The sequence below is a fragment of the Capra hircus genome, chromosome 10 (genome assembly GCF_001704415.2).
Source record: "Capra hircus breed San Clemente chromosome 10, ASM170441v1, whole genome shotgun sequence".
Lineage (NCBI taxonomy): Eukaryota > Metazoa > Chordata > Mammalia > Artiodactyla > Bovidae > Capra > Capra hircus.
The window spans coordinates 77,630,865-77,654,763 of record NC_030817.1 but is presented as its reverse complement, the minus strand read 5'-3'; the positions used below and the strand labels follow the sequence as shown (position 1 = coordinate 77,654,763).

General features: G+C 41.8%; 3 gene segments (V, D, J or C); all 3 read right to left on the bottom strand.

Annotated features, from left to right (window-relative positions):
• LOC108636872 lies at positions 5,192 to 5,859 on the bottom strand. The segment is given in 2 exon segments: positions 5,192 to 5,538; positions 5,753 to 5,859. Coding segments are annotated over 2 exon segments (396 nt in total).
• On the bottom strand, positions 12,423 to 13,115 carry LOC108636912. The segment is given in 2 exon segments: positions 12,423 to 12,903; positions 13,036 to 13,115. Coding segments are annotated over 2 exon segments (456 nt in total).
• Positions 20,685 to 21,340, bottom strand: LOC102183954. The segment is given in 2 exon segments: positions 20,685 to 21,094; positions 21,227 to 21,340. Coding segments are annotated over 2 exon segments (519 nt in total).

The following is a 23,899-nucleotide window of genomic DNA, read 5'->3' as shown; positions in this document are numbered from 1 at the left end:
TAACACTTCAAAAGATTGGTAGAATTATCTAGTAACACTGTCTAAGTCCAGCGATTTTTTAAAATTAAAAATTCAATTTCTTCATAGATATCGTGACTTCAGCTTTCTCTGGCCCCTGCCCTGAGGAGAGATGAAGAGGAGCGACCCCTGGAGCCCACAGTGAGGTTTGGGGACAGACAGCAGGTGCTTCCAGAGCACTGTGCCCTGCACAGAAGTAGGTTCCTGCATCTGAGAGCTGGGCAGCCGCGAGGTGCAGGGAGCCGTGCTTTCTGGTCTCTCCAAGCCGACCTGTCAGTCTCTGCTCCGTCTTCACTTCTCCAGCCTTAGCTAGTATCATCAAGAGGACAGGACTTCCCCCAGGCCTCTGCTTATACCACTGTAAGTTGGTTAAAGTGCTTGAGGAATTGCAGTACGTGGTGAAGTTCTCTCCTTCTTGTAGAAGCAAGAATTGAGGAATTTGACTTATCTGTTGTGCGTTCACTTCTGTTGAGAAAACGGTGAGAAGTATCAGAGAAGGTCTAATCAGATGTCTATTCTCTCAGCCCCAACGGTTTCTCTCATTCTTCTTGTGTATTTTTCTCCTTTCCATGTCTCCCTGCCCAATTCCCTCCGTCTTTCCACTTTTTAGTTTCTGAGTTTTTCTCAACATCCTCCTCTCTATCTGAAAATCTCACTTCTACAGTTTCCTGCAGATCATATTCCACTGTGCAGGATTCTCTGGAAGCAATCAGGGAAACCCCAAACTCACGTGGTATTTGCATCCAGAAGATCAACACTGGTGCTATGAGCAGCATTTCCCTCTTCTCCCTCGTCAGGAAGAGTTGCTGAATCTGCCTGCTCCTAAAGGGTTTCCCTTGTACAAGCTTTTGCAGCCCCACACACCTTTCTGTGGTCTACACTGCCTTTTGCAAAGAAAACAGAAAGGAGTGACTGCCCTTTGAGACAGCCAATCAGACTTACCCCTATTTCGCTCACACATCTTAAAAAGCAGGGCGGGTTTGCGGATGCTGCCCCCCTGTGGCTGGATCTAAAATTGGTGCCTGGGCTTCTGCACAATTTGACCCAGGATCACTGAGGGGAGCAAGGAGGCCAGTGTAGCCCCCACAAAGTGTTTGAGTGGGACACCAGGTGTCCGTGCTCCAGCTTTCATTCTTGCTGCGTCCACTGTGTTGGAACCTGATTCTCTAGGAGCGAAAATAGAAACATTTAGATAAAGCATTCACCAAGGGGTGACATTCGGGTAAAGATGTAAGGGACGTTCAGAGATACACCGTGTAGGTGTTCTGGGTAATAGCGCCACAGTAGGGAGGGCAAAGCCAAGGGACACAGGTCTTGATATAGAAACATGTTTAGAGTGTTTAAGTAATAATATCTCTTCTTTCTCTGTAGCCACTTATTCTTCCTAGGACACTATTGCATCAGAAACTTGCTAAAGCATTCAGCTGAATATTCATTGGAAAGACTGATTCTGAAGCTGAAGCTCCAGTACTTTGGCCACCTGATGCAAAGAGTCAACTCACTGAAAAAGACTCTGATGCTGGGAAAGATTGAAGATGGGAGGAGAAGGGGACAACAGAGGACGAGATGGTTGAATGGCATCACTGACTCAATGGACATGAGTTTGAGCGAACTCCAGGAAACAGTGCAAGACAGTGAAGCCTGGCATTCTGCAGTCCATGGGGTCGCAGAGTTGGGCTCGACTGAGTGACCGAACAACAACAAACCATTCAGCACTGTTAACTGGTTAGTGGATGATGTCCTCATATACTCATCCTGGGGCAACTGTATCTATGGTTTGGCATCTTCTTTCCTGGTTCCCTTAACTTCCAGTTTTAACTGGTAATGTCACCACCATCAAGACATCCGTCCCCCCTGGGGTCAAATGCTTCTCCATAGTCCAAGTCTTTCTCTTTAGGAGCCCTCTAAGATGTTACACGCTGCCTGGCAATAAAAATTAGAGATGCTTATTACAGCTGAAGAAGTTAAGCTTAAAATGGAAGCAGATGAAAAGAAAAAGAAGAAAAAGTAACACAAACTCTGAACTAAAATTTATTAAGCTATCTCCTTCTGTAAAGGATTTTGAAATACTGTAGTTGGTGATATTAGTTGCCTTATCCATGACAAGTAATACTCTTGATCACTTTTTTCTGAGTTTGGGCTTTATTACAGTGTTAATATAAACAACTGTTCTTTATAAATTATTGTATTGTCCATATGTTTTTTGAAAAATTTTATACCAAAGAGTGGTATATATGCATTTATATGCATTGTATCTAATCTATTCCAGGCAGGTTTTACCTAAGCATGATTTTAAGGGTAGTTTTTAAGGTTGTTTAGACTTTAAATATCAGAGAAGGCAATGGTACCCCACTCCAGTACTCTTGCCTGGAAAATCCCATGGATGGAGGAGCCGGCTAGGCTGCAGTCCATGGGGTCGTAAAGAGTCAGACACAGCTGAGCAAATTCCCTTTCACTTTTCACTTTCATGCATTGGAGAAGGAAATGGCAACCCACTCCAGTGTTCTTGTCTGGAGAATCCCAGGGATGGGGGAGCCTGGTGGACTGCCATCTATGGGGTCGCACAGAGTCGGACACGACTGAAGTGACTTAGCAGCATCACAGTTAGAAAAGTTATGTCTCATTTCGCACTGATTAAAAACTTGGGAACAATAAAATCATAGTTTTGATATTTAAATTAGATAATGAATCTGAAATGCAGCCTACATTGCCTGAAATATAGTAAGCACAATAAATATCAACTTTCTTTTTTTCTAATAAAACCTACCTTTCCTTCAATGTCCAGGTCTGTAACCTTCTACTCCTTTTTTCCTCCTCCATATCAAGTCAGCGATGGGAGTTTCTAGAAAGATATTTAATCACTTATTTTCCTGGAGACTCATTACTCTTCTCTATACTTTTAGGGTTATTTCTACTAGCTACACTGATGCACTGATACTCTCAGGGTGCAGAAAAGACACGAAAGGAACAGCCAGAGGAGGTAGGTATTATTTTGATTTCCCTAATGAATAATAAAATCAAGGTCATTTTTGTATGTTTACTGGCGATTGGATATGATATTTCTAAATTGGTCTCCAAGATTTCTCCATTCTGTTTAACTATCTTTTCTTTTTGATTTATGAGCTTTTCATATATCCTGCACTTGAGTTCTTTTTTAGAAATATGCATTGCAAATATGGTCTACCAGTCTGGAATTGACTTTCTATCCTCTTGGCAGTTATTTTTTTTTAATAAAGACTCTTTAAAAAATACATCTTCATGTTCATAAGAAGCTAGATTAAAAGTTTTGTTTGTTTTCTCTAAGAACTGTAGAACTGCTTTCTTTTGGTGACTGCTATTGCTTCTGATAAGAAAACAGGTATCATTCAAATGATGTTTCCCAGAATACAATATATCACTTCTCCGTGGGTATTGGCAAGATTATTTCCACTCAAATAGACCCTGGGATTCTTCTTCAATGCCTTGCAAACTTCTGCCAAAATCATGATGGCCCACTTGCAGAATTCCTTATTCATCTTTATGGCATTTCATGTAACATTGCTCCTGAGTAAGGACCTTGTTGTGGAGGAAGTCAATACAGCAGTGAGTGGAGGTGCTTCCTATGAGCAAATAGGTTATGGAATGGGTAACGGAAGTAGTTATAAATACCAGCGACAATTATGTGGTCATTTTCAGTAACAAAAAAGTAAAAAGTTATTAATGTTTTTCATTTTGATATGAATATATTTACACATACATTAATTATTTTTAAATCCCCTGTCTCATTTGCTTGCCTGTAGTAACATACAATGTGCTAATATAAGTTAATCTTATATCTCATTGTATCTCAGTTATTAAGATATAGGTTTCAATGCAAGAGTTTGATTCAGCTAGAAGAGGAAAGAACATGGATAAATGAACTTGGTATAATTTTGCAGAAGGGAGTTAACTTATACTGGTTGAATGAGGAATTATTGCATCATATCAGCAGGAAGAATAGTTTTCCTGTTGACTTTATCACAAAGTTGTGTTGTTAAAAGAGGTACTGATGGATGCCTAGTTAACAAATCAATTAAATAGTTAAGCTATTGCAGTAACTTTGTACTGCCCCAGCCTAACTATCTAGAAATCGATTTGGAAGGCACTTGTCAGGAGGTAGCCATATTTTTATATTCTGCTGGCTGGTGCAGGGCTCCAGACACTGTGGCAACTCACACATGTCGCTGCTGATTAACTACATCATCTTACTGGTGACACACGGCTCTTCCGCCTCCCACCAGATCTCCAAATCTTCTGTTCGTCTTGGGCCAAGTATGCATGTAGCATAACAGCAGCTGACACTCTTCTCCTCAAAGTCACTTGTTCTTGTGAGACACTAAAGGAGCTCAGAGACAAACTTTAGTATGTTATGCGGGTTCCATTATCCTCATGGTTCTAGTATGTCCTTACGAGTCACAGTTCGTCCATGCTTTTGTCTACACCCATCTTTCCCTCAAATGTTACTCTTGCTGGCTAGCAGTGAATTCAGTCTCAACACCAGATACAAAGATAGCAGCTTTGTACAGACTCCCCCAGCTCTAGCAATTGCCTGAGTTCTAATCTCAATAACTGATATCCTATTCGACACCACTAGTGGTTCCGCTTTTCTGATTGTAACTTCAGTGACACAAAGTCTAAGAGGAAAGGACTAAGGAAATGATTTTCATGATGATTCCAGATAACTATAACTAGACCCGTGTTTGCCATGTGAGGGTCTTTAGGTGAAGCTGCCACTTTGATGCATTGTGGGGCAAGTATTCAACTTTAGACAACGCATGTTCCATATGATTGTTTTATGGTACGGGGAGGGAGGTGGGAGGGGGGTTCAGGATGGGGAACACGGGTACGCCCGTGGTGGATTCATGTTGATGTGTGGCAGAACCAATACAATATTGTAAAGTAATTAGCCTCCAATTAAAATAAATACATTTAAATTAAAAAATAAAGTCAAAAATACAAGACCGAGAATGTATTAGTAGAAAGTTACTCTGGACACCTGTTTCCAAATGACATGGAAGGAGTTTTTGTTTAAAATTAAATCTTCTGATCCAGACCACAGATGAAGCAACCACAGGACTACCATTTCTTGTCTGAGGTCTGCAGGTGTGCATTTCAGCTGGGGTCCTGCAGCAGGGGGGCTCTCTCTTATTAAGCTCTAGGGTTTTTGTACAGCTTTTCTCATTACTTCAAGCACTGTGAGTTCCCAGACTGCACAAAAGTACTTTGCGGAGTCTTCCAACTGTAAGGCTGAAATGGTGAGGCTGATGGAGTTCCGTGCTCTCTGAAAGTTTACAGAGTAGCGGCCATTCCTTGCATTCGGGCCAGAAGATTCCTGACGAATAAGGAAAGTCATCTCTCCACTGGGAAGTTGCTTATACCAAAAAAGGTAGTGCGTGTACCCACTCGACCTTACTTCATACCGACAGTTCAGAATGACAGATTGCCCTATTTGACTGGTTATGTATGGCTGGTCTTGGGTAACTTTCTGGGCCACACCAGATCCTGTGGAAAAAATCAGAAAACCGAGCTGAAGTAGTGAACAAAATAATGTAGGCATTAGACTAATTTGAGACCCAAAGAAAACCCAAACTGAAATCATAATAGATACGCTTTCCTCCGATCCTCCTTTCCTCCCCACGTCCCTGTGAAGCTCCATGCGCCTGTGTGTAGTCCTTTCACCCTGAACACTCGCACCCATGTTTGCAAGCATCCCTACCAGAGAAGGTGAAGGCCAGGAGCACCCAGAGCAGACTGGAGAGCTGCATGAGGCATGGAATCCCCTGCACGAATGTGCTCAGTTCTGCCTCAAGCTGAGAGTTCAGTGTCTTTGAGTACCTGGCAGCCCAAATACATAGTACCCAATACCTGCGTGACTCCCCCCAACAGGAAGTGGGAGTTGTCATGCTTGTAGACCACGTGGTCTGTGCACAGATGAGAAACTGGCTCACCACAGACCTTTATTTTGTCTACTTGTCTTTCTCAGGGCATGAATTACCTGATCACTAATGACCTATGCAGTATCTGAAAGGGACCTGAAAAAAGCAATTCTCATGAAAGGTTTGAGTTGAGCAGAACTGAAGAATAAACAAGCTGACATACATTGGTAATTGATCCGCAGAATAACTTTACCAGCCCATTTAGAACATAATTTAGTATATGCCATGAACCCTTCTTATACTCTATTTACTGGTCATCATTTAGCCTATGCCAACTTTCCTCCATCCAGTGTCTAATGACTCTTTTAAGAAGCTCATAGAACTTCATCTTTTTTAATGAAAGGCAATCTTATCCAAATAGTTAATATATCTCTTATTTACTGGGTTCTAGAGCTCTAGTTAGGTTTTCCTATAAATAAGTTACTTCAAGATCAAACAATAACAAATCAGTCCTTCTGACTTTCGGAGTGTATTCCATTATCTATGTGTTATGAAATTATAACAGGAATAAAACATTTTTTGTACAGCTTTTCCCATTACTTCAAGCACTGTGAGTTCCCAGACTGCACAAGAGTATTTTGTGGAGTCTTCCAGCTGTAAGGCTGACGTTGAGTCTTACTTATTAGACTTTGAGAAGGATCAGGGTATTCAGACCTGCTGCCTCCCAAAGTACAATCATGCTTCTTAGACCATGTGTCCTAGAGTTGTCCTCATGTCATGTATTCTATGTCATTGGCCCAAAGAGTTCAGTCTCACTTGTTAGTGGCTCATTATTTTTCTCTTTGTAAAATAAAGTCAATAGAAGCACGCCAGATCTTTCTGTGACACAATGCTATAATGCACTCCTGCCAAACTTGGTGCCTATAGGCTGCAGACACTTAGTACCTGTCAATACCACAGAAGCTGGTGACTGAAATTCTGTATACTGTTACCAGATCATGTAGAATGTAACTGTCAATCTTTCTTCTGGTTTCATTGTTTTAATGGAAAAATTAACATAAAATAGTCAAAGGTAAATAGACAAGTAGAAAGGAAAGTACAGACAAGTTCTCTAAAACAGTGCCAGTCCTTTAATTTTAGGACAAGGTAACTAGGGATGCAGGAATAAAAGTGTGTATTTAGTTGAGATGTCTACTCCTCTGTCTCATTTCACCTCGGAGTGTGGACAGGCAGCCGATGCCCTGGTTTGCAATTATTTATAACTAAATAGAAGAGACCATGGATGCCCACAGCAGCGTAGGCAGTAGCATGATAAAATGAAATATATATATTAACAGAATAATTACAGATATAAATATAAGGAAATTGATATTGATAAATTTTATCAAAACACAGAACTTACTCTGATTCACCAGTTTTTACAGGCACTTTTTTGATGCATGAGTCTATGAGACTTTATCACATGTGTAGGTTCTTGTAACTGTCACAGAAATCACAATACAGAACTGTCCCATCACTCTAAAAAATGTCCCTTTGCACACGTTCTCACCCCTGCAATCCCTGATCACCCCTGGCAACTACTGATCTCCTTTCATTTCTATATTTTTCCTTTTAAGAATGTCATGTAGGTAGAATCATACCTTATGTATGGAATCATTATGGATCATAACCATACTATCCGATAAGTGTTATACATCAAGTAGCCTTCTGAGATAGACTTTTTTCCACTCAGCATAACACTCTTGAGATCAATCTAGCTGATTGCATGTCCCAGTAGTCTGTTCCTTTTAATCACTACAGACTTTTCTCAACTAAGGGTGGTTTGACTTGTGCTTATTGACTTTATGGTGGTGAGAAAGCCATTCAGTTGAGAGCATACTTTGAATTTTGATCTTTTGCTGGGCTAGCACAATGCAGCCTGATATTCTCAGGTGATGCTGGGAGTGAGCTGAGCTTCTAGTCAGCCCCAGAATCCCGAGCATAAACAACCTTTCTGCACCCACACAACCTTTCTGTTTTTCACTCTCAGCTCAGCAGTCAGTAAATTACATGAGATTTTTCTATACTGTAAAATAAACTTTGTGTTAGATGATTTTTCCTACTGTAAGTTAATGTAATGAGCATAATAAAGCTAAAATAAGATGTTCGGAGGTTAGATGTAGTAAATGCTTTTTTCTCCTTAACACAATATTTTCAACTTACAATGGTTTATTAGAACATAACTCCATCATAAGTTGAGAAAGATCTATAAATAATATGTCTATTTATCCATCAGTTTACCCATTGAAGATGTTTCCAGTTTGGGGCCATCACAAATAGAGCTATCATGAATATTCATCTACAGATTTTTGTATGAACATAAGTTTTTTTTATTTCTCAAGCATCAATACCACAAGTGTGATTGCTGAGTTGTAAGGAAAGTGGATATTTAAGTTTCTGTGAAACTGATGTACCGTATTCCAGAATGACTGTACCATTCACCCACCAGCAATGCATGAGTGATCCAGTTTTCTCTGCACCGTTGCCAGAACTTGGTATTGTCAGTACTTTTAGTTTTAGCCTTTATGACAGTCGTGGCGTGCTCTCTCATTGTGTCTCTAATTTACATTCCCTAACGGCTATTGATGTTGAACATTTGCTCATATACTTATTTATATGCTTTTATCCCTACTACATATCCTCTTTGGTAAAGTGCCTGTGTTAGTCTTTAGTTCATTTTTCAACTGGATTGTTTGTTTTCTTCCTGCTGAGTTTAGGAGTCCATTGTATTCTGAATACCACTCTTTTGATGGAAATATAGTCTGCAAACATTTCCTGCCATTCAGTGGTTTGTCTTTTTCATCCTCTTAATAACTTTCACAGAGCAAGCAAATCATTTTTCATTTTAATGAAATCTAAGTTTTTTTTATGGATTGTGCTTTTGGTGTCATGTCAAAAATCTTTTTGCCTAACTGTACATTATAAAGATTTTCTCTTATGGTTTCTTCTAGAATATTTATAGTTTTACATTTGAATGTATGATCCATTTTGAGACTGAATTCAATATTTTGTATAAGGTGTGAGATTTAGGCCAAGTTCCAACCATTTGCATATTAAATATCCACTTGTCCCAGTATCATTTGCCTGATAAAACTGTCCTCTGTTGAATTGTCTTTGCACCTTTGTCAAAAAAATCAATTTTCCCCACTTGTATGGGTTGACTTCTATACTCTTACTCAGTGACATGAAACTTACCAATGATTTTTTAATTATCCTTTTAGCATCTGTAGTATGGTTTACTTTTTCATTCTTATATTCATAATTTATGCTTTTTCTCTTTTTCCCTTGATACTTCTACCTAGAAACAGATCAGTTTTTATTAATCAGCTTTCTCCTTGTGTGAGTCTATTACTATAGTGTTACCCAGTGGCAAAAATTTATTAATAATATTGCTTTATTACCATTTTCACACTGCATATGATTTTCTCATGTGTATAATTCATATTTTCTTTTATTATATTGATAACTCCCTTGATAATTCTAGCTAGGAATAGATCAATAATATTAATCATTTTAAGAAAAAACCATATTTAATGATTATTTCTATTGTTTGCTTTAGAGTTCACCAATCTGAATTTTTAATTTTACCTTCTTTTAGATTATATTGGGTTTTACGTTTCTTTTTCTATCTTCTTTTGTTGAAAGGTTAGATAATTTTTTTCAACCTTTTTTCTTTGGTAATAAAAGTACTTAAAAGAGATAAATTCCTTCTATGTATTATTTTAGCTGTGCCTCATGCATATGTCAGAGAAGGTAATGGCACCCCACTCCAGTCTTCTTGCCTGGAGAAATCCCAGGGACGGGGGAACCTGGTGGGCGGCCATCTATGGGTCGCACAGAGTCGGACGTGACTGAAGCGACGCAGCAGCGGCAGCAGCAGCAGCAGCAGCAGCAGCAGCATACATATGTATATGTTTGTGTTCTCTCTATATTTTCTTTCAAATACTTTTTAACAGTCATTGTAACTGCTTCTTAAACATATGTATGAGTTGTTTTAAATTTAGTGCCTAAATTCCAAGTGTTTTGGGAGTTTTTAGAGACATTTTTTCACAAATTGATTTTCTCTATCAATTCCAATTTGGTGAAAGATAAATTCCGTATAATTTCCGTTTTCCTTATATTAGGACTTTTATGCACAAACATGTATATGTGTATATTTCATCTGCACAGCAGGGTGTGTCTGGAGCCTGGGCTGCAGATCTGGGTACAGCCTGCAGGTGTCTGGGGAGCACTGTGCACTTGCTGCACAGAAGTAGGTGGCTGAGTCTCCAGGCTGGGAAGTTGCAATGTGCAATGAGAGCTGTTTGGCACTCTTATTGAGCAAAACTGTGAGTCTTCCATCTTCCATTTCATTCATAACCGAACGTATGGCTATCAAGAGTGCAGGCCTTTACCAGGATATTGCTGGTACCATGGGAAGTAGTCAAACAAACTGTTCTCATAACTACAGTTCAGAATGGAACTCTCCTTCCTTGACTGTCAAAGATTGAGGGCTCTGTTTCACCTGCTCTTGGCTGCTTTTTTCCTTCTGTTGTCTGCTCACCCCTGTTTACAGAGATAAAAAGTCATTAGGCCCACAAACTGATATTTCCTTAAGTTTCTATCTGCATGAATTTGTCCATACTCCAATTTTCTCACTCCCCCAAATTAGTGAGATATCCTAGGGTTTCTCCATCATAACTCACCGTCTACTTGAAGACACAGAATTAAGAATGATGCTCCCAGCATCTTGTCCATTATTCCTGGCACCAAAGTTCAATCACAGCTCAGGCTCTTCTTCTGGTCTCCTTAGCCAGCTAGAACTCTGACTTAAGGTTCGCATCGGCTTTAATTCTTTCAAGAGGCCCCACCTTCTCACAAGTACTTTCAACTAAAGCTATTTTTTTCAAAAACAAGCACTTTCCGATTTTCTCTATCTTAGACTTGCTCAAAATTACTTTCATCGAAAAGCAGAAATCCCCTCCTTACACATGGAATATATGCTTAGTTTAGAAGTTCTCTCCCCTTTCTTCACATTTCCAAAGAAGGTTAAAAATCATGTATCAGGACAACTTGATATCTTAACAGGGATTACATTATTTTACAAGGGAGAAGAGAGTTCAGTTTAGTCACTCAGTCATGTACTACTCTTTGCGACCCCATGGACTGCAGCACACCAGGCCTCACTGTCCATTACCAACTTTCAGAGTTCACTCAAACTCATGTCCATTAAGCCAGTGATGCCATCCAACCATCTCATTATCTGTTGTCCCCTTCTCCTCCTGCCTTCAATCTTTCCTGGCATGAGTCTTTTCCATTGAGTCAGTTCTTCTCATCAGGTGGCCAAAGTATTGGAGTTTCAGCTTCAACATCAGTCCTTCCAATGAATATTCAGGACTGATTTCCTTTAGGATGGAGTGGTTGGATCTCCTTGCAGTCCGAGGGACTCTCAAGAGTCTTCTCCAACTCTACAGTTCAAAAGCATCAATTCTTTGGTGCTCAGCCTTCTTCACAGTCCAACTCTCACAATCCATACATGACTACTGGAAAAACCATAGCCTTGACTAGATGGACCTTAGTCAGCAAAGTAATGTCTCTGCCTTTTAAATGCTGTCTAGATTGGTCATAACTTTTCTTCCAAGGAACAAGCATCTTTTTTAATTTCATGGCTGCAGTCACCATCTGCAGTGATTTGGGAGCCCCCCAAAATAAAGTCTGCTGCTGTTCCCACTCTTTGCCCGTCTATTTGTAAAGTTAAAATAAATAAGGAACACATGTTTTAGAAGCCCAGAATTTTCTCTCTGTATTTGATGTCATCTCAAATTCGATCAAAGAAAACATCATGACAGTGAATTCTATGCCATCTGGAGAAATGTGACTGGGCTAAAAACAGGCATTTCTGGAGAAGGCCGTTTAGATTCATCTTTTCACTGTTCCTCCCAGATTCCTCTCTATAGACCAATCCAAGAATTGCAGGGTTCTTGGCACTGAGCTTCAGAGCTGGAAGTACTTTGATGATGCCTCTGGCATAAAACAGGGTCTCTCAGGTGGATCAGCAGTAAAGAATCTGCCTGATAAACAGGAGACATGGGTACCATTCCTGGGTCAGGATAATTTCCAGAAAAAAACAACCCATTCCTGTCTTTTCTGGAAATCCCATGGAAAGGAAAGTCAAGGCAAAAGAGAATCAACTCACTTCCTAAGACTACATAAGTCTGCATGAAACCCTAAGAGGACACCCACAATCTTGGCCTGAATTTTGAAAACCAGAGACTAGCTTCCAGGTCACACAGTCATCCATCAACAATGTGCCCTGGAATTTTCCTTAACACATTGTGAAATAGCTCAGCATATATAATCTGAATTGTCATTGAAGAGTTAATGTCACTTTAAGGGATTCTATCTGAGGGGATGTCGATGGGCCGAAAACAGGCATTTCTGGAGAAAAGCGCTTAGGTTCCTTTTTGCACTGTCCCGCTCCAGATTCCTCTCTGTAGGGCAACCCAAGAATTCATAGGTCCTTGGCTCTGAGGAGCAGACCTGGAAGTGCTTTGACAGTTTCTCTAGGAGAGCTCACTGGAGAGAGAAACAACACCCCCGTGCAGGGCTGCCCACAGCCAGAGCCCCATCTGCACTCTGGGTTTGTGCTCAGCTCCCCCGCAGCCCTGCGTCACTGTGTCACTCAGAGCACAGTAGTACACAGCCGAGTCTGATGCTTGCACTGCCCGTTTCTGCAGGTGGAAGGACCTGTCACTCTGAACAAGAGTGGCCTGAAAACCTTCACTCTTTGGCTTCGGGTCTGACATCGAGCCCTTCAGGAGGAGTCGAGGAGCTTTGTCGAGATGCTGGATATACCAGAAAAGATAGGGAGCTGGATTAGCAGTCTGGTAAGTGCAGTTCAGGGTCATGAGAGCCCCCTCTGAGACAGTTACTGGGCCTTCTGTCTGGTTCACTGAGTCACCATTGGTCCCTCCTGGAAGAGAATCACTTCGTTACGGTAGAAATGAACAGGAGGACAGATTTCATCCAGAGAAGAAAAATAAAACTTACCTATAATCATAGGAATATTAAAAATCATTAACGTGTAGGATAAAATGTTACTTACTGAATATTAAGATGATCAGAAGAACTGAGTGAGTGGCAGAATGCATGTTCTCAAAAGAAAACGACCCTTGTTCCCTGCAATACACCATCTAAGAAATCTAGTCTCCATCTGAATGTTCTCGCTCAGAAACTGAGAGCTCCCTTCTGTACTGCAGCAATATTCTGTCTTGTGGCTACAAAGCAGGCAAGTGAAACCAGCTCCTGAATACAGTGAGGAACCGCATCTGAAGGAAGCCCCGCCCTCTGGTGGTGATCGTGAAAATTGCACCACAGTCTGGTCTGACCTATTTCTCCTGATAACAGTTTGTGGGGTACATACAGGAGAATGGGACAGGACCCTAAGAAGAGAGTCCTAAACATAAGCGTGCTTGGGGAATAGTCTATTATTACTTCCATAATTTTTTGCATGGTACAGGTATCTCTAGCTTCGCAAGAAACCCCAGTTACAATTTCTAGACAAATAGTCAGAGGTTCCTTTCTTGTGTCTCTGATTCCCATGGGTCAGAGAAGGCTCCCTCTGTATGGAAAGTGTTTCCTCCTCTCCTCAAATCATCTCTCTGAAGTACTTATATTCGTGTTGACTCTGTCAACATGCTGTGGAGAAAATTTTATCTGAGGCAGGTGTCAAATAATGTGTAGTTAAGTGATAAGGTTATTATCCTGGTTCATCATGGAATGACAGATTTGTAAAACACAATGAAAGTAAAATACATGACTTCTTTTTTGCTGATAACAGTAGAGTTGATCTTCCAGTTGGAAAACTATTTGGACCTTGAACACCAGGGAGCACAGAGATAAGGAAAACATGAGATGAGCACTAACATAGCCCAGCTTCCTTCATGGAGGCAGCTTCCAGGCACCAGTGCACCAGGGATTAACCAAAAATAGTGCAGCTGTCTCATTGTGGAATTGAGACATAATAGGAGAAGGGAGATCCTTAAATACCTAAAAATTGTGGGCCTCTGTACCAGAGGAGGAATGTTGACACAGAGAGGGAGAGAGATAAGGCAGGGGTTGGTGGGAAGGGTAGGGGGGATTTGGACCATCCTTGGATGAAAACAACGTTACCCCTTTAGTCTCATGAGGGACAGGTGACATTGCTTAGGTCACCTGGTTCTTGAAATGTCTTTTTACCTCTTGTCACATAGTTGTTTTAATTCAACAAAGTATTTTTTTTTAGAATGTCAAGTTTAGATGCTTAGTATATCAGCCAGGCACTCACATTCCTGAGGCATGTGTGTGGTGTTTATCTGTCTTCTGTTTGTTTGTTTGTTTTATTAGGGATTCGGGAATCTCACTGGAAAGAACTGTTTGCTCAGTGCCTGTCAGTCTGTTTGTCTAGTTTCATGTGCAATTATTTGTGCTAGTGAAGTGAACCCAGCAGAAGATTTAATGGGGTCATTTAATAGCTTGTTCTTTTCTCTAGGATTGGGTTTCAGTTCAGTTCAGTTCAGTTCCGTCGCTCAGTCGTGTCTGACTCTTGGTGACCCCATGAAGCGCAGCACGCCAGGCCCCCCTGTCCATCACCATCACCCGGAGTTCCCTGAGACTCAAGTCCATCGACTCCGTGATGCCATCCAGCCATCTCATCCTTGGTCATCCCCTTCTCCTCCTGACCCCAATCGCTCCCAGCATCAGAGTCTTTTCGAATGAGTTAACTCTTCTCATGAGGTGACCAAAGTACTAGAGTTTCAGCTTTAGCATCATTCCTTCCAAAGAACACCCAGGGCTGATTTCCTTCAGAATGGACTGGTTGGATCTCCTTGCAGTCCAAGGGACTCTCAAGAGTCTTCTCCAACACCACAGTTCAAAAGCATCAACACTTCGGCGCTCAGCCTTCTTCACAGTCCAACTCTCACATCCATACATGACCACAGGAAAAACCATAGCCTTGACTAGGTGGACCTTAGTAGGCAAAGTAATGTCTCTGCTTTTGAATATGCTATCTAGGTTGGTCATAACTTTCCTTCCAAGGACTAAGCGTCTTTTAATTTCATGGCTGCAGTCACCACCTGCAGTGATTTTGGAGTGCAAAAAAATAAAGTCTGACACTGTTTCCACTGTTTCCCCATCTATTTCCCATGAAGTGATGGGACCAAATGCCATGATCTTCGTTTTCTGAATGTTGAGCTTTAAGCCAATTTTTTCGCTCTCCTCTTTCACTTTCATCAAGAGGCTTTTTAGCTCCTCTTCACTTTCTGCCATAAGGATGGTGTCATCTGCGTATCTGAGGTTACTGATATTTCTCCCGGCAATCTTGATTCCAGCTTGTGTTTCTTCCAGTCCAGGCTTTCTCATGATGTACTCTGCATAGAAGTTAAATAAGCAGGGTGACAATATACAGCCTTGATGTACTCCTTTTCCTATTTGAAACCAGTCTGTTGTTCCATGTCCAGTTCTAATTGTTGCTTCCTGACCTGCATACAGATTTCTCAAGAGGCAGGTTAGGTGGTCTGGTATTCCCATCTCTTTCAGAATTTTCCACTGTTTATTGTGATCCACACAGTCAAAAGCTTTGGCATAGTCATTAAAGCAGAAATGGATGTTTTTCTGGAACTCTCTTGCTTTTTCGATGATCCAGCAGAAGTTGGCAATTTGATCACTGGTTCCTCTGCCTTTTCTAAAACCAGCTTGAACATCAGGGAGTTCATGGTTCACGTATTGCTGAAGTCTGGCTTGGAGAATTATGAGCATTCCTTTACTGGCATGTGAGATGAGTGCAATTGTGCGGTAGTTTGAGCATTCTTTGGCATTGCCTTTCTTTGGAATTGGAATGAAAACTGACCCTTTCCAGTCCTGCGGCCACTGCTGAGTTTTCCACATTTGCTGGTATATTGAGTGCAGCACTTTCACAGCATCATCTTTTAGGATTTGAAACAGCTCAACTGGAATTCCATCACCTCCACTAGCTTTGTTCATAGTCATGCTTTCTAAGGCCCACTTGACTTCACATTCCAAGATGTCTGGCTCTAGATTAGTGATCACATCATCATGATTATCTGTGTCATGAAGATCTTTTTGGACAGTTCTTCTGTGTGTTCTTTCCACCTCTTCTTAATATCTTCTGCTTCTGTTAGGTCCATACCATTTCTGTCCTTTATCGAGCCCATATTTGCATGAAATGTTCCCTTGCTATCTCTAATTTTCTTGAGGAGATCTCTAGTCTTTCCCATTCTGTTGTTTTCCTCTATTTCTTTGCATTGATCCCTGAAGAAGGCTTTCTTATCTCTTCTTGCTATTCTTTGAAACTTTGCATTCAGATGCCTATATCTTTCCTTTTCTCCTTTGCTTTTTGCCTCTCTTCTTTTCACAGCTATTTGCAAGGCCTCCCCAGACAGCCATTTTGCTTTTTTGCATTTCTTTTCCATGGGGATGGTCTTGATCCCTGTCTGCTGTACAACATCACGAACCTCATTCCATAGTTCATCAGGCACTCTATCTATCAGATCTAGTCCCTTAAATCTATTTCTCACTTCCACTGAATAATCATAAGGGATTTGATTTAGGTCATACCTGAATGGTCTAGCGGTTTTGCCTACTTTCTTCAATTTAAGTCTGAATTTGGCAATAAGGAGTTCATGATCTGAGCCACAGTCAGCTCCTGGTCTTGTTTTTGTTGACTGTATAGAGCTTCTCCATCTTTGACTGCATAGAATATAATCAATCTGATTTCGATGTTGAGCATCTGGTGATGTCCATGTGTAGAGTCTTCTCTTGTGTTGTTGGAAGAGGGTGTTTGCTATGATCAGTGCGTTCTCTTGGCAAAACTTTAGCCTTTGCCCTGCTTCATTCCATATTCCAAGGCCAAATTTGTCTCTTACTCCAGGTGTTTCTTGACTTCCTACTTTTGCATTCCAGTCCCCTAGAATGAAAAGGACATCTTTTTTGGGTGTTAGCTCTAAAAAGTATTGTAGGTCTTCATAAAACCGTTGAACTTCAGCTTATGCAAAGTCTAACTACAATATGGTAAGAAGTCAAAACATTGTTGCTTGGTGACATAAGCCATTCTGAGGCTTGGGGACATTGTGGCTGCAGACAGCTGTGAGGTTGCCTTACATGGGCTCTAAGGGCAGCATTGTCCATCCAGTAACAATGGCTGTGACTAAGTCAGTTGAACTCAAGAACAGTCTTCTTCAAATGTGCCTTTTTCACCTACAGAGATTTTTCTCACCTGTTAAAATTAATTTTGTTAGTTCTTACCAAAACGAGGATCATTTTTAATGCACATCTGTTTGCTGGCCTGTTCTTTCTGTTTGTTTTTTGTCTGTGCCAGGTCTTATTTTAAGCGTGTGGGATCTAGTTCCCTGACCAGGGATCGAACCTGGGCCTCCTGCAATGAGTCCAGAGTCCTACTCACTGAACCAACCCTCCACCTAAAGTTAGCATCTTGAGTTGAAGTTATCATGCTGGTAGGACTCTCTGGCTCCACCGATAACCCAGATTCTCTTCAACTCTTGTGCATTTTCAGGAATCCCTAGGCTCAGCATTCATTCTGGAAATTTACAGGGTTGTCTACAATGTGGAAACCAAAATCAGACACATTTCCTACCTCAAATTGCTTTCAGTTGATTGAGGAGCAGGTAAGCTAAAAAAAAAAAAAAAAAAAATCCTATGCCCTGTCTGTACTCCCACTAGCCTGGACCCCAGTACATGAAATGAGGGATCAGACCAAAAGCAGAGAACTGACAAGTTACCACTAGCGAAATAAAACCTGCTAGAATACTTGTATTTCCCCACCACTAAGATTTATTTTTGTTCTTTCATCCCCCTCTCCATTTCTAGGTCTGTTTATTAAGATGTTGAACCCCCAGTGCACAGGTGGCCAGCACCCAGTGTGCAGGACTCCAGGATGTCAGGGAGGAAGGCAGTGCTTACCTTCAGGTCGGTGTACAGATTCTCCCTAAGTGATGATGGTGAGTACATCTATCTGCCAAGACCGTAAAACTACTGTAACTATTAAACTCTGCATTTAAGTAGTTGTGCCAACAAATTGGGCTTCCCAGGTGCTAAGTGATAAAGAATCTGCCTACCAATTTAGGAGATGAGGGTTCAATCCCTGGGTCAGAAAGATCCCCTGGAGAAGGGAATAGCAACCCACTCCAGTATCTTGCCTGGAAAATTCCATGGACAGAGGAGTCCTGTTGGGCTACAGTCCACGGGGTCACAAAGCAGTCAGACACCACTTAGCAACTCACACACATCTATCAAATTATGAAATGACAATGATTAGTATCCTGGCCACATCTCACAGACTGCCCAGCAGTAAAAATATACATCTCTTCCCGCCTGCTGCGCCCACCACTGTGCTTCCAGAAAGGCTGCTCCCGGAAGGTGCAGACAGGAATTCAGCCTGCAGAGATGCAGAGGGACTTTCTGTGCAGTGGGCATGATTGTATCACAGACGCAGAGCAGTGACCCAAGCGGCTCCGCCTTCCTGCTCCTGAGCAGAAGAGTGGGGAGATGCTCCTGCTTCGGGAGGGGTGACACTTTCTCTAGTTTCTTGAGCAGGTGAAAGAGCTCACTCTGCTGCCAAGATAACTGATTGTAAGAGTACATAAACACTTTTTCAATGTGTGTGAAATATGACTGATTGATGAATTGATTTTCCGTGTTTTTGTTGCTGTTCAGTCCCTAGGTCATGTCTGACTCTTTACAACCCCAGGAACTGCAGCACGCCAGGAGCTTTGTTCTCTCTTTCCTGACTTTTCTATCCCTTCGGGTTGCTCCAGAAATGCTGCTGCTTAAGTCAGTTCCAAGAGGACACCTTCCTGACAAGATAGTCCTTCTGAAGGGCCCTGTGGATCAGAGCAGCTCACTCTGTAAATATTGCAGGTGTTGTGTGTCCTTCCCTGTCCTTCACTGTCAACCAGAGTTTGCTAAACTCACGTCCATTGAGTCAGTGATGCCATCCAACCATCTTATCCTCTGCCACCTCCTTATCCTCTTGCCCTCAATCTTCCCCAGCATCAGAGTCTTCTCCAGTGAATCGGTTCTTCACACCAGGTGGCCAAAATATTGGAACTTCAGCTTCAACATAAGTCCTTCCAATGAATATTCAGGGTTGATATCCTTTAGGATTAACTGGTTTGATCTCCTTGCAGTCCAAGGGACTCTCAAGAGCCTTTTCCAACACCACAGCTGTAAAGCATCAATTCTTTGGCACTCAGCCTTCTTTATGGTTCAACTTTCACATCCATACATGATTACTGGGGACCATAGCTCTGACTATATGGACCTTTGTGGGTAAAGTAATGTCTCTGCTTTTTAATATGCTGTCTAGTTTGGTCATAACTTTTCTTCTGAGGAGCAAGCATCTTTTAATTTCATGGCTGCAGTCACCATTTGCAGTGATTTTTAAGCCCAAGATAATTAAATCTGTCACTATTTCCTCATTTTTCCCATCTATTTGCCATAAAGTGACAAGACCAGATGATGCAATCTTAATGTTTTAATGTTGAGTTTTAATCCAGCTTTTTCACTCTCCTCTTTCACCTGCATCAAGAGGTTCTTTAGTTTCTTTACACTTTCTGCCATCAGAGTGGAATCATCCGCATACCATTGTGGTTGTTGATACTTCTCCTGGCAATCTTGATTCCAGCTTATGAGTCATCCAGCCCTGCATTTCACATGATGTACTCCACGTATAAGATAAATAAGCAGGGTGACAATATATACCCTTTACGTACTCCTTTCCCAATTATGAACCAGTGCATTGTTCCATGTCCAGTACTAACTGTTGCTTCTTGTCCTGCATACAGGTTTCTTGGGTATTCCCATCTCTTTAAAAATTTTCCACAGTTTATTGTGATCCACACAGTCAAAGGTTTTAGTGTAGTCAATGAAGCAGAAGTAGATTTTTAAAATCCCCTTGCTTTTTCTGTGATCCAGCAGATATTGGGTCTGCTCTGGTTCCTCTGCCTTTTCTAACCCAGCTTCTACAACAGAAATTCTTGGTTCATGTACTGCTGAAGCCTAGCTTGAATGATTTTGAGCATAATCTTGCTAACATGTGAAATGATTGCAATTGTATGGTAATTTGAACATTGTTTGGGATTCATTTTGATGAGATGAGGTTACTGAGAAAGAGACTATCCTGTGCCTGGTTTGAACACAAACAATACACACAGCGCCTGCGATGTTTACAGAGGGGGCTGCTCTGAGCCGCAGGGCCCTTACAGAAGGAATATCTTCTCAGAAACTCTCCTCCTGGAACTCACTTACGCAGCAGCATTTCTGGAGCAACCAGAAAGGATGGAAAAGTCAAGGAAAGAGAATAAATCTCCTGTCACTGAAGATGGAGAGTCTGCAGGTGAAACTCAGCAGGATACACAATCTTGGACTGAATTTTAAAAACCAGACACTAGCTTCCAGGTCACACAGTCATCCATCAACTATGTGGCCTGGAATTTTCCTTAACACACTGTGAAATATTTCAGCATATATAATCTGAATTGTCATTGAAGAGTTAATGTCATTTTAAGGGATTCTATCTGGGGGGATGTCAATGGGCTGAAAACAGGCATTTCTGGAGAAAAGTGCATAGGTTCCTTTTTGCACTGTCCCGCTCCAGATTCCTCTCTGTGGGGCAACCCAAGAATTCATAGGTCCTTGGCTCTGAGGAGCAGACCTGGAAGAGCTTTGACAATACCTCTAGCAGAGCACACTGGAGAGAGAAACAACACCCCCTTCCAGGGCTGCCCGCAGCCAGAGCCCCATCTGCACTCTGGGTTTGTGCTCAGCTCCCCCGCAGCCCTGTGTCACTGTGTCACTCAGAGCACAGTAGTACACAGCCGAGTCTGATGCTTGCACTGCCCGTTTCTGCAGGTGGAAGGACCTGTCACTCTGAACAAGAGTGGCCTGAAAACCTTCACTCTTCGGCTTCGGGTCTCTCGCCGAGCCTTTCAGGAGGAGTTGAGGAGCTTTGTTGAGATGCTGGACGTACCAGTAAAGATAGGGAGTAAGACCAGCAGTCTGGTAAGTGCAGTTCAGGGTCATAAGAGCCCCCTCTGAGACAGTCACTGGGCCTTCTGTCTGGGTCACTGAGTCACCATTGGTCCCTCCTGGAAGAGAATCACTTTGTTATAGTAGAAATGTACAGGAGGAGAGTTTTCAGCCAGGGAAGTAATGTAAAACTTACCTATAATCATAGAAAAATAAAAAATCATTAACATGTAGGATAAAATGTTACTTACTGAATATTAAGATGATCAGAAGAACTGAGTGAGTGGCAGAATGCATGTTCGCAAAAGAAAGCGATCCTTGTTCCCTGCAATACACCAGTCTAACAAATCTAGTCTCCATCTGGATGTTACAGAAGCTCATCACTCAGAAACTGAGAGCCCCTTTCTGTACAGCAGCAATATTCTGTCTTGTGGCTACAAAGTAGGCAAGTGAAACCAGCTCCTGAATACAATGAGGAACCGCATCTGAAGGAAGGCCCGCCCTCTGGTGGTGATCGTGAAAATTGCACCACAGTCGAGTCTGACCTATTTCTCCTGATAATAGCTTGTGGGGTACTTATAAGAGAATGGGACAGGACCCTAAGAAGAGAGTCCTAAACATAAGCGTGATTAGCGAAATATTCTATTATTACTTCCATAATTTTTTGCATGGTACAGGTATCTCTAGCTTCGCAAGAAACCCAAGTTACAGTTTCTAGATGGAATAGTCAGAGGTTCCTTCCTTGTGTCTCTATTTCCCATGGGTCAGAGAAGGATCCCTCTGTATGGAAAGTGCTTCCTCCTCAACCCAAGCCATTTCTCCGAAGTAGTGATATTCATGTTGACTCTGTCAACATGCCATGGAGAAAATTATATCTGAGGCAGGTGTCAAATAATGTGTAGTTAAGCGATAAGGTTATTATCCTGATTTATCATGGAATGACAGATTTGTAAAACAATAAAAGTAAAATACATGACTTCTTTTTCACTGATATCGGTAGAGTTGATCTTCCAATTGGAAGACTAATTTTGGACCTTGAACATCAGGGAGCACAGAGATAAGGAAAACAGATGAGATGAGCACTAACATTGCCCAGGTTCCTTCATGGAGGCAGCTTGCAGGCACCAGTGTATGAGGGATTTACCAAAAATAGTGCAGCTGTCTCATTGTGGATTGAGACAGAATAGGAAAATGGAGATCCTAAAATACCGAAAAATTAGGAACCTCTGTAAAGGGGAGGAGGAATATTAACAAAGCGAGAGAGAGAGAGAGAAGCGCAAGGCAGGGCTTTTGGAGGGAGAGTGGACGCAGGGAGAGTTGGACCATCCTTGGATGATGGCAACCTTACCCCTTTAGCCTCATGAGGGACAGGTGGCCTTAATTAGGTACCTTGGTTCTTGAAACACAAACACTATCGTTTCCCTTCTTGTCACATAGTTGTTTTAACTCAACTCAAGTTTAGATGCTTAATATGTTAGCCAGGCACTCTTCACTCCAGAGTCATGTGTACGTGGTGTTCATCTGTCTTCTATTTATTTGTTTTACTAGGGATTCAGGAATCTCAATGGAAAGCACTGTTTACTCAGTGTCTGTCAGCCCATTTGTCCAGTTTCCTGTGCAATTATTTCTGCTAGTGAAGTGAACCCAGCAAACGATTTAATGGGGTCATTTCATAGCTTGTTCTTTTCTCTAGGTTATGGTTTATTTTATGCAAAGTCTGACTATATTATGGTAAGACTTGTTGCCATTGTTCTTTGCTGACATACACCATTCTGAGGCCTGGGGATGTGTGGCTGCAGACAGCTGGGAGGCTGCCTGACATGGGCTCTCAGGGCCACGCTGTCCATCCAGTAACAATGGCTGTGACTCAGTCAGATGAACTCAAGAACAGTCAAATGTGCCTTTTTCACCTACAGAGATTTTCTCACCAGTTAAAATGAATTTTGTTAGTTCTTACCAAAACTGGGGTTATTTTTAATGCACATCTGTTTGCTGAGCTGTTCTTTTTGTTTGTTTTTTGTCTGTGCCAGGTCTTATTTTAGGCGTGTGGGATCTAGTTCCCTGACCAGGGATCGAACCTGGGCCTCCTGCAATGTGAGTGCAGAGTCCTACTCACTGAACCAACCCTCCACCTAAAATTAGCATCTTGAGTTGAAGTCATCATGCTGGCAGGACTCTCTGGCTCAGCAGATCACCTAGATTCTCTTAAACTCTTGTGCATTTTCAGGAATCCTAGCTTTCAGCATTCATTCTGGAAAGTTACAGGGTTGTCTGCAATGTGGAAACAAAAATCAGACACAATTCCTACCTCAAATTGCTTTCAGTTGATTGAGGAGCAGGTGAGCAAATATATCTTATGCCCTGTCTGTACTCCACTAGCTTGGACCCCAATACGTGAAATGAGGGATAAGACCGAAAGCAGACAACTGACGCAGTTACCACCAGGGAAATAAAACCTGCTAGAATACTTGTATTTCCCCACTGTTAAGATTTATTTTTGTTCCTTCATCTCCCTCTCCACTTCTAGGCCTCTTTATTAAGCTGTTGAACCCCCAGTGCTCAGGTGGCCAGCACCCAGTGTGCAGGACTCCAGGATGTCGGGGAGGAAGGCAGTGCTTACCTTCAGGTGGGTGTGGATTCTCCCTAAGTGAAGATGGTGACGACATCTGCCAACACCGTAAAACTGCTGTAACTACTAAACTCTGCATTTAAGTAGTTGTGTCTATAAATTGGGTTTCCCCAGTAGCTCAGCAGTAAAGAATCTGCCTGAGGAATTGAGATGAGGGTTCAATCCCTGTGGCAGGAAGATCCCTTGAAGGAGAAAATAGCAACCCACTCCTGTATTCTTGCTTAGAAAATTCCACAGAGAGAGAAGCCTGGCAGGCTACTGTCCACAGGATTGCAAAGAGTCGGACACCACTTAT